This window comes from Leptodactylus fuscus, chromosome 8 (genome assembly GCF_031893055.1).
Source record: "Leptodactylus fuscus isolate aLepFus1 chromosome 8, aLepFus1.hap2, whole genome shotgun sequence".
Taxonomy (NCBI): Eukaryota; Metazoa; Chordata; class Amphibia; order Anura; family Leptodactylidae; genus Leptodactylus; species Leptodactylus fuscus.
The window spans coordinates 89765592-89778405 of record NC_134272.1 but is presented as its reverse complement, the minus strand read 5'-3'; the positions used below and the strand labels follow the sequence as shown (position 1 = coordinate 89778405).

General features: G+C 38.4%; 1 protein-coding gene across 2 annotated transcripts in view; it reads left to right on the top strand.

Moving 5' to 3' along the window:
* Window positions 1-10606, top strand: part of PLCD4 (phospholipase C delta 4) — a 42043-nt gene extending 31437 nt beyond the window's left edge. For both annotated transcript variants that reach the window (XM_075284609.1, XM_075284610.1), the window contains exons 14-17: window positions 4580-4758; window positions 4937-5072; window positions 6813-6962; window positions 7239-10606. In XM_075284609.1, the coding sequence (XP_075140710.1) occupies window positions 4580-4758; window positions 4937-5072; window positions 6813-6962; window positions 7239-7354 (581 nt within the window). In that variant the 3' untranslated portion in view covers window positions 7355-10606. The remainder of the gene's footprint in view (window positions 1-4579; window positions 4759-4936; window positions 5073-6812; window positions 6963-7238) is intronic.
* Window positions 10607-12814: the final 2208 nt, after the last annotated feature.

Genomic DNA, 12814 nt, shown 5'->3' with positions numbered 1-12814 from the left:
CTCCTATGTACAAGGATATAACTACTATAATACTACCTCCTATGTACAAGAATATAACTACTATAATACTGCTCCTATTTACAAGAATATAACTACTATAATACTACCTCCTATGTACAAGAATAGAACTACTATAATACTGCTCCTATGTACAAGAATATAACTACTATAATACTACCTCCTATGTACAAGAATATAACTACTATAATACTACTCCTATGTACAAGAATATAACTACTATAATACTGCTCCTATGTACAAGAATATAACTACTATAATACTGCTATGTACAAGAATATAACTACTATAATACTACACCTATGTACAAGAATATAACTACTATAATACTACTCCTATGTATAAGAATATAACTACTATAATACTACTCCTATGTATAAGAATATAACTACTATAATACTACCTCCTATATACAAGAATATAACTACTATAATACTACTCCTATGTACAAGAATATAACTACTATAATACTACCTCCTATATACAAGAATATAACTACTATAATACTGCTCCTATGTACAAGAATATAACTACCATAATACTACTCCTATGTACAAGAATATAACTACTATAATACTGCTCCTATGTACAAGAATATAACTACTATAATACTACCTCCTATGTAGAAGAATATAACTACTATAATACTGCTCCTATGTACAAGAATATAACTACTAAAATACTACCACCTATGTACAAGACTATAACTACTATAATACTGCTCCTATATACAAGAATATAACTACTATAATACTGCTCCTATGTACAAAAATATAACTACTATAATACTACCTCCTATGTACAAGAATATGACTACTATAATACTACTCCTATGTACAAGAATATAACTACTATAATACTACTCCTATGTACAAGAATATAACTACTATAATACTACTCCTATGTACAAGAATATAACTACTATAATACTGCTCCTATATACAAGAATATAACTACTATAATACTACTCCTATGTACAAGAATATAACTACTATAATACTGCTCCTATGTACAAGAATATAACTACTATAATACTGCTCCTATGTACAAGAATATAACTACTATAATACTACCTCCAATGTACAAGAATATAACTACTATAATACTACTCCTATGTACAAGAATATAACTACTATAATACTGCTCCTATGTACAAGAATATAACTACTATAATACTGCTCCTATGTACAAGAATATAACTACTATAATACTGCTCCTATGTACAAGAATATAACTACTATAATACTACCTCCTATGTACAAGAATATAACTAATATAATACTACCTCCAATGTACAAGAATATAACTACTATAATACTACTCCTATGTACAAGACTATAACTACTATAATACTGCTCCTGTATACAAGAATATAACTACTATAATACTGCTCTTATGTACAAGGATATAACTACTATAATACTATCTCCTATGTACAAGAATATAACTACTATAATACTGCTCCTATTTACAAGAATATAACTACTATAATACTACCTCCTATGTACAAGAATATAACTACTATAATACTGCTCCTATGTACAAGAATATAACTACTATAATACTACCTCCTATGTACAAGAATATAACTACTATAATACTACTCCTATGTACAAGAATATAACTACTATAATACTACTCCTATGTACAAGAATATAACTACTATAATACTGCTCCTATGTACAAGAATATAACTACTATAATACTGCTATGTACAAGAATATAACTACTATAATACTACACCTATGTACAAGAATATAACTACTATAATACTACTCCTATGTATAAGAATATAACTACTATAATACTACTCCTATGTATAAGAATATAACTACTATAATACTACCTCCTATATACAAGAATATAACTACTATAATACTACTCCTATGTACAAGAATATAACTACTATAATACTACCTCCTATATACAAGAATATAACTACTATAATACTGCTCCTATGTACAAGAATATAACTACCATAATACTACTCCTATGTACAAGAATATAACTACTATAATACTGCTCCTATGTACAAGAATATAACTACTATAATACTACCTCCTATGTAGAAGAATATAACTACTATAATACTGCTCCTATGTACAAGAATATAACTACTAAAATACTACCACCTATGTACAAGACTATAACTACTATAATACTGCTCCTATATACAAGAATATAACTACTATAATACTGCTCCTATGTACAAAAATATAACTACTATAATACTACCTCCTATGTACAAGAATATAACTACTATAATACTACTCCTATGTACAAGAATATAACTACTATAATACTGCTCCTATTTACAAGAATATAACTACTATAATACTACCTCCTATGTACAAGAATATAACTACTATAATACTGCTCCTATATACAAGAATATAACTACTATAATACTGCTCCTATGTACAAGGATATAACTACTATAATACTATCTCCTATGTACAAGAATATAACTACTATAATACTGCTCCTATGTACAAGAATATAACTACTATAATACTACCTCCTATGTACAAGAATATAACTACTATAATACTGCTCCTATGTACAAGAATATAACTACTATAATACTACCTCCTATGTACAAGAATATAACTACTATAATACTACTCCTATGTACAAGAATATAACTACTATAATACTACTCCTATGTACAAGAATATAACTACTATAATACTACCTCCTATGTACAAGAATATAACTACTATAATACTACTCCTATGTACAAGAATATAACTACTATAATACTACTCCTATGTACAAGAATATAACTACTATAATACTACCTCCTATGTACAAGAATATAACTACTATAATACTACTCCTATGTACAAGAATATAACTACTATAATACTGCTCCTATGTACAAGAATATAACTACTATAATACTACCTCCTATGTACAAGAATATAACTACTATAATACTGCTCCTATGTACAAGAATATAACTACTATAATACTACCTCCTATGTACAAGAATATAACTACTATAATACTACTCCTATGTACAAGAATATAACTACTATAATACTACTCCTATGTACAAGAATATGACTACTATAATACTGCTCCTATGTACAAGAATATAACTACTATAATACTGCTATGTACAAGAATATAACTACTATAATACTACACCTATGTACAAGAATATAACTACTATAATACTACCTCCAATGTACAAGAATATAACTACTATAATACTACTCCTATGTACAAGAATATAACTACTATAATACTACCTCCTATGTACAAGAATATAACTACTATAATACTGCTCCTATGTACAAGAATATAACTACTATAATACTACTCCTATGTACAAGAATATAACTACTATAATACTGCTATGTACAAGAATATAACTACTATAATACTATACCTATGTACAAGAATATAACTAATATAATACTACCTCCAATGTACAAGAATATAACTACTATAATACTGCTCCTATGTACAAGGATATAACTACTATAATACTACCTCCTATGTACAAGAATATAACTACTATAATACTGCTCCTATATACAAGAATATAACTACTATAATACTGCTCCTATGTACAAGAATATAACTACTATAATACTACTCCTATGTATAAGAATATAACTACTATAATAGTGCTCCTATGTACAAGAATATAACTACTATAATACTACCTCCTATATACAAGAATATAACTACTATAATACTACTCCTATGTACAAGAATATAACTACTATAATACTACCTCCTATATACAAGAATATAACTACTATAATACTGCTCCTATGTACAAGAATATAACTACTATAATACTACCTCCTATATACAAGACTATAACTACTATAATACTGCTCCTATGTACAAGAATATAACTACCATAGTACTACCTCCTATGTACAAGAATATAACTACTATAATACTACCTCCTATGTACAAGAATATAACTACTATAATACTGCTCCTATGTACAAGGATATAACTACTATAATACTACCTCCTATGTACAAGAATATAACTACTATAATACTGCTCCTATATACAAGAATATAACTACTATAATACTACCTCCTATGTACAAGAATATAACTACTATAATACTGCTCCTATTTACAAGAATATAACTACTATAATACTACTCCTATGTACAAGAATATAACTACTATAATACTGCTCCTATGTACAAGACTATAACTACTATAATACTACTCCTATGTACAAGAATATAACTACTATAATACTACTCCTATGTACAAGAATATAACTACTATAATACTACTCCTATGTACAAGAATATAACTACTATAATACTGCTCCTATGTACAAGAATATAACTACTATAATACTGCTCCTATGTACAAGACTATAACTACTATAATACTACCTCCTATGTACAAGAATATAACTACTATAATACTACTCCTATGTACAAGAATATAACTACTATAATACTACTCCTATGTACAACAATATAACTAGATATAATAGTTCTCAGACACGAAGGGGCGACTATACAATCTTGGATTCTTGCGCTAACCGTTTTTTCTCTGTTACTTCTCAGTTGCGCTGAATTTCCAGACAGCCGGAGTAGAGATGGATCTTAATGACGGTCTCTTTCAGCAGAACGGACATTGTGGTTTTGTTCTGAAGCCTTTCTTTATGAGACACACAGATACAACTTTCAACCCTGATCAGCCACAAGAGACTACAGGTTTCGCACCAGTCAGCCTGTCTATACAGGTAATATAGAATAGGATCACACCAATGGTGCACTAACTCACTGAGCCAGCACAACCCATTACACTGTATACAAGATGTTTACGTATAGAATTATATACAAGGTGTCTATGCTGTAGAAACCTCTAATATATCCCCCAGTATATCCCATTGCACTGACACCTCTTGTATTATTCTGCAGGTGATCAGCGCTCAGCAACTCCCCAAAGATGAGAACAGTAAAGAGGCCTCCATTATAGATCCTTTGGTTCGGGTGGAAATATTTGGGGTTCCCATGGACCAAGCAAAGCAGGAGACCAAATACATAGAGAATAATGGTAAGTTATATTACACTCTGTTACGTTTACATCATGATGAAGTTTATTACACTGTGGCAGTAACAACATGCAAAATTCCCAGCACATCAGGGGTATAAAATACTTACACCTAGTCTGGAGATGCTAGTCTGGAGCCCTGCAGATAGATAGGTTACTGTCATCAGACCCAGCATATCACCCCAGCCCTGCAGATAGATAGGTTACTGTCACCAGTACCAGCATATCACCCCAGCCCTGCAGATAGATAGGTTACTGTCACCAGAACCAGCATATCACCCCAGCCCTGCAGATAGATAGATTACTGTCATCAGACCCGGCATATCACCCCAGCCCTGCAGATAGATAGGTTACTGTCACCAGAACCAGCATATCACCCCAGTCCTGCAGATAGATAGGTTAGTGTCACCAGACCCAGCATATCACCCCAGCCCTGCAGATAGATAGGTTACTGTCACCAGACCCCAGCATATCACCCCAGCCCTGCAGATACATAGGTTACTGTCACCAGACCCCAGCATATCACCCCAGCCCTGCAGATAGATAGGTTACTGTCACCAGAACCAGCATATCACCCCAGCCCTGCAGATAGATAGGTTACTGTCACCAGACCCAGCATATCACCCCAGCCCTGCAGATAGATAGGTTACTGTCACCAGAACCAGCATATCACCCCAGCCCTGCAGATAGATAGGTTACTGTCACCAGAACCAGTATATCACCCCAGCCCTGCAGATAGATAGGTTACTGTCACCAGAACCAGCATATCACCCCAGCCCTGCAGATAGATAGGTTACTGTCACCAGAACCAGTATATCACCCCAGCCCTGCAGATAGATAGGTTACTGTCACCAGAACCAGCATATCACCCCAGTCCTGCAGATAGATAGGTTACTGTCACCAGAACCAGCATATCACCCCAGCCCTGCAGATAGATAGGTTACTGTCACCAGTACCAGCATATCACCCCAGCCCTGCAGATAGATAGGTTACTATCACCAGTACCAGCATATCACCCCAGTCCTGCAGATAGATAGGTTACTGTCACCAGAACCAGCATATCACCCCAGCCCTGCAGATAGATAGGTTACTATCACCAGTACCAGCATATCACCCCAGCCCTGCAGATAGATAGGTTACTGTCACCAGCATATCACCCCAGCCCTGCAGATAGATAGGTTAGTGTCACCATACCAAGTATATCACCCCAGCCCTGCAGATAGATAGGTTACTGTCACCAGAACCAGCATATCACCCCAGTCCTGCAGATAGATAGGTTACAGTCACCTGACCCAGTATATCACCCCAGCCCTGCAGATAGATAGGTTAGTGTCACCAGAACCAGCATATCACCCCAGCCCTGCAGATAGATAGGTTACTGTCACCAGAACCAGCATATCACCCCAGCCCTGCAGATAGATAGGTTACTGTCACCAGAACCAGCATATCACCCAAAACAGCCAATTGTAGGTCTTATATGGTCCTATAACAATGGTCCAGCGCTGTCACACTCATTATCACATATAGATGACCCACACAGATTCCTCCCTTCGCTCCCTGCACGTTCGCCATATATAGCATCTTCTAGTAATCGTCTTTCAGCGATCCCTCAGGTTTTGGGTTCACTTTGCCGATGTTGTGGCCTCCTAGTGAATTTGTAGCCTGTAGGTCTCATGAATATTTCAGTAGGTCGTGCATAAGCGAGAGGTAACCGTACACCAATGTCTGTCCTTCCATCTAAAGGATTTAACCCCATGTGGTACGAGACCTTGCAATTCAAAATTCATGTCCCTGAACTGGCCCTGGTGAGGTTTCTGGTTGAAGACTACGATAAGACGTCAAGGAACGATTTCATCGGACAGTACACGCTCCCATTCAGGAGCATCAAGTCAGGTAAGTGTGTGCGGCCGGACGCCAGGTCTCTTATGTATAGATGATATGGGCTTGGGAGGATTATATTGGGTTATCTTCGGCCTCCTGGTTGAGCCTGGGGTTGTTCCTCGGCAGTCACGTGGGGTGTGCCAACTTCACTTTTAAGAGTGTCAACATGCCCCACATGATCAAATCTGCCGTGAGATCCTTGTACATATTATCACAATGCTTCTCACAAGTTTCGCCCAACTCCTATCACGATAGTTTATGTTTTTTTTGATCTGGTGTTTTCTACAGGTTACCGCCACGTCCATCTTCTTTCCAAAGACGGCACCAAAATCCCGCCGGCCTCGCTATTCGTTTACATCCGTATTACAGACATGAGTAACCCGGTGCAGGAGGCAGAGGGTTAATGGCTGCAGAAGTCACCGTCCCGAAGCTCAGCCTTACCGCTGTTACGCTATATTTTGCACTTCCCCTCCCCCACAGATGGCTAGTTTGTATATACTTGTATATTGTGTTATTTTTTTACCTATTTATTGTACAGATGTATATTTGGTGCTATTCTATAAGATGTTCTTGTGCTGATTAACCTATGACGGCAGTGTTACCCTGTAACCCGCGCAGTGCTGCCCCCTGCAGCCTGAACAGTATTAGCAATCTTGCAGTATGGGCTCCATTAATAGCGTTGTCTGGTTTGGAGTACAGGTTTCAGGTTCGCTCATCTGTAGTTTGGACAAAGTCTCCTGCAGATTGTGGGGTTCCTGGAGCATGGACAATTGTGGGGTCCAACATGTGTCCCAATAGGAGTCCGGTCACCCAGAAAACCCCTTTAATGGAGAACTATTGCAATAATCCACCGTGAAGTATTAAACACTATTGTAGGTCTGTGATGATGTATTATCTGTATTATGCAAATTAGACTGAATTCTCTGGTATTGCATCGACTGCGGGATGATGGATGTGACTTATGTCGGGTACTGCAGGATAACGTATGTAGTCGTAGTCAGAGCGCAAAAGCAATGCATTACAGCCATCCACTTAAAGGGGATGTCTAGGGTCCTCTGGCACTAAACAGGGAACAGGATCTGCTGCTTCTAAGACTCCCAGGGATCTGCTGTAATCAGTAGGGAAGTCAGAAAGCTGAGACCTGCAGCGCCACCACAGGTGAAATGAAGCATTACACCGATAGTACTAAGAAAGGAATGTACAATTAAAATGAATATTGTATCTAGAATGTGTCGATGTGGGAGGGGTGTTTTATGTTTTATTATTTTTTAATCTTACACATTGTGCCCCCATAAGGTCGTAATAGATCTTTGGGATGATTCATTTTTTATAGCTAGCTGTTTGCTTTAATCCCAGATCATATCTCTAGGCTCCTTGAAGGGATCTACCTTCCAAAACGTGACTCTAGAGCAGGGGTAGGGAACGTACGACTCTCCAGCTGTTGCAAAACTACAACTCCCAGCATGCATACTGCTCTGCTGTTCTTGGAATTCCCATGGACGTGAATGGAGCATGCTGGGAGTTGTAGTTTCACAGCAGCTGGAGAGCCGAAGGTTCCCGACCCCTGCTCTAGAGCAAAGCTTCCCAATCTTGTCAGACTCCGAGCACCGCTGGAAAAGAAAGATTCCTTAGGGAACCCCTACTAAATCATTTTTACAACAAAAGTGCTATGGATGCGGATAATGTTGCATGAAGGTATGAGCCATCTTCCCAACAAGAGTGTAGTGGCCCCTTGGTGGGTTTCGGAGGCACCCCTGGGTGTAGAAGCAGATTTTGGGAATCACTGCTCTAGAGGAAGAGTTTTTCTTATATTATATATTGCTTTCCCAGAATTCTTAGCAGAGCATGCATGTACTAGAAGAGCCTGCACACTTGCAAAGGCTGTCTCCTAAAGACCTAGCACCCCTCCAACCCCCAATCTCTACTGAAATCACTAGGCTGTCCAGGTAATGCATGAATGTGTGGGGGGTCAGGGGTTATCATAGTGAGAAATGCTCCTGCCGTCCCCCTGGGTTGATTCATGTCATGCATTTAGCAGTGCATTGATTCGAAGTTTCAAATTCCCTGCAGCATGATCCCATGGTACTGGTATACTTTTGCAGTTTGGGTTGGTGCAATGGCTGTGATGCAATGCTTATGTCAGCGGGGCTGCTATGGGATGCAACGCTTCTCTCCGTCACCATGTAGCCTTATCCTAAGATCTATTTTTGTAGATAAAGAATTTTGGATGGCCCTTGAATTATGACTGCCATGTGTGCATGCTCCACCTCAGACGTGTGAAGATGTTCTATGTAGGTATTAATTGTAGGAATTGCAAAACTTCTCATGAAGGTTGCAATTCTGTTACTTTCTATGCATCCAAGATGGCTACAGCGGCTGATGTACAAGATCTCTAGCGCTAGATATCTGAACCCATGAGCTTCTCTACTGCTATGTATTCTTATATCACACGGGGTAAACCTCACGACTTAGCAGCCGAATAATTGAATGTCGTATGTAACCCTGCTTTGTCTCTCCTCCAGGTCTTGTAGTCATTCTGCTTTATACGCTGCCATTATCAAGGGCTTCCTGTAGATCCTTCAAGAACAAACAAGGTCTTTTCTGTAACATTTGTCTACTTTGCACCTACAGTCCATCATGTCACCTTCATGTCTTATAGGTTTGATCCAGTTTTAGGTCCTTAAGGGACAGTAATGGGCACGCACCACAGCCCTAAAATCAATCGGAGACTTTTCAGTCAATTTGTTTGACTTTTTAGCTGGTTAGTGATGTTTTCTGCTACATGTGACTTCTATTTATAGGTAACGTTCTATAATCCAGCCCTAATCACCGATTACAGTCATTTAGGTCACGCCAGGCGGAGGGAGTATTATACTAGTTCTATATTTTGCTTTTCTCTGTCCCATACGGGGCAGGAATACTTCGTCTTCCAGAACAATTCCAAGAATGTGGCCTTATAAATTGGCAAACACTTGTCTTCGGCCCTCAGCTTCCGGACATTTCAGAGCATGCCATACACTTGAGACAGAAAAACAACTATTCCCCCCCGATCCAACAACCCCCATCCCATACACATGGCTGAGCATGCATGCATTCATGATGGAGAGACGGGAAGAAGAGATGTCTGGCATCAGTTTATCTTCTGGCGTCTTGAAATCCAACATGTCTGATCCTTCTTTCATTCAGTATTTACTGTAGAGATGGGACAACCTCTGACACATTGGATGGTTGGGGTCTGACCAATGCTTATCTAATAGTGTGGGCGCCTTCCATTGACGATAAGCAATAAAGACTATATGAAATCCAATGGTTGATTTATAAAACCTTCTCCCTATTATTTTAGGAATGCCCTCCACTTCCCTCCCATCCGGTGTTGCTGCTACTTGTTGTCCACCTAGTCATATAGTTCATGCTAAAGTCATAGTAACATTCTCTCATATTAATACACTAAATCGATGTAACCAAATGCTGCAAATGAAATGACTCGGGCCGCGCACGCTGCGCAGAATCCTCCCCAGGGCATTGTCTACACCGAGAGGCTGCAAAGCAAATGTCGGAAAACAAATGCATCTTGTGTAACGTCGACTTCCAGTTTGGCCATGGAATATTTCATAAATAAAGCATCTTCTGAAGGCCGCTTGTCATGTCTTTTTGTGAACGGTTGACCAGGACCCAACAACAAGATGGCGGTAATGGCTTTATAAGGAGTCTATCCTGGCCTTACTATTTATGGAAATAAACACAACACAGACAACCCCAAATCTCTCATCTGGATTTAAAGTCCAAGTCCAAGAGGGGCCCCGATATTGCGTTACCCAGATCAAGGGCTCATCTACACCTTGCTTTTTGCACTTGGCCAGGCTGTGCAAGTTTTCCAGCTTGCTGACAGTCTCCTTGCAAGACATATACGCAGACCCCCAGACAGTGACTCCCCTCATGTGCCTGTGTATACCCGTAAACACGTAGGTGATGCATTGATAGAAAAACAGCAATGGCCGACTACAAATGACGCGTCGGACAGTCGGGAATTACAATGTGACACGTTTCATGTCGGAAAGAACATAAACAGGAACGCATGGATACTTTATAACTTTACTTTTTATTTTTTGCCAGTCAGATATTAAATGCGCCGCCCCATCTGGGGGTCTCGTCCCCCCGCCCGGTATTTTACATAAGATTTCTATTATTGATAACGTTCCAGAGTATTCCGAAGTCTAATCAATACTGTTTAATGTGCAAATCAATAAAGAACCGAAAGCCCTAACAATAAATACTGCTATATACCGAGACATAATGTAAGACCTTAATGGGAGAATCGGAGAACCTCCGGTCAGTACACAAGACGTAAAGGATGGAGGGATAAGAAACGGCCAAGGATAGGGCAGAGAGAAGAACCAAGGCAGAAAACCCAAGAAAACGGAAGGTAGAAAGCCTGACGTTCCAATACAGGGGTATATATACTGTATATATAAGGCTGCTTAAAGGGCAACTCCACTCCTCAGTCCTCTTTGACAAGGGTCTTTGCTGGTTACAGAATTTTCAGGGGTTTATTTTATTGAAATTAGATTCATTGCTGAACAGGAGGGGCGGCCATCTTGCCAGAGCTGCTTTTCTGCTGTTCGCAGCACTCAGAGACCTGCTTTACAGCAGCTACAGGGACATAGAAACCTGCAGATTGGAGAGGGTTTACTGACCTCTATGGAGAGTGTAGTGAGCATGCTCAATGACCTACTACGCCTACTGTGCGGGATCTCAGACGGACGCTCAGGCGAGACTCATTTTAATTCCTTTAGACTTTACTTTCTGCAGTCATCTTCTTCACCTGAACAGCAGTATGCATTATACTCTAGTCACAACCAGAGCTGCAGTCCACATTGTTTGGTATAAAACGGTACAACTCCAGATAAACCATGCTTTATACAGACACTGAACCAGCAACGTCTGCAGGGGACATGAGCACAGGGGCTAGGATATCAAAAGTATTGCAAAGGCAGCTCTGGGTGTGATTGGAGTATAAAACTTGGTAACTTAAAGGGAATAGGTTACCAGTAAATCAAGTTTCAGGTTAAAGGTTTTAAGAGAATTTTTGGTGAAGTTTTAATTTTTTTTTTAAATTATCTAAATAATAATAATGATAATAATAATAATAATAATAATAAAAAATCCTGAATTTCTGACTCTGTCCACTAATCCAAATAATATGCTGTGACTTTCCCTTTTTCTGTAGGAGATTTTTTGCAGCAATCACCTCACTTACAGCACACTGATGATCACACCTATCAAGTATATAGAGATAAGACATGTCACTGCTTATCGACTCCCATCTCTGTACAAGTCACATAGAAAACTTCCATAGCAGTCAATAGAGTCTGCACCAGACCATTACATAGTAGATGAGGTTGGATGAAGACATCAGTCCATCAAGTCCAACCTATAACCCTACAATCCCTCCAGTGTTGATCCCCCCCCCCCCCCATGAGGCTCCTGCCAATTGCCCCATTTCAGGGAAAATATTCCTTCCCGACATTGTGCCCACGGCCTTGGTGGTAAGAATTAGAATTACAAGACTTTTAGGATTTTTTTTATTATTATTATTATTGTTAATATAGATAGTAACCGGAAAAATCCAAAACATCACCAAAAAAAAAAAAAATTATATAAAAAAAATATATATATATTTTTTTTAAAGTGATTTCCACCCTAGGTCATTTCCTGGTGACACTTTCCCTTTAAGATTCAGCTTTAAACCTGCAGGGTGCCTGGTTGAGGCTGATCTAAGCCCTCATTCACATCTGTGTTTGGAACAAACGGAACGGAATACCAAATACAATTGCAAGCGCTGGAGCACTAAAAGCACACGGACC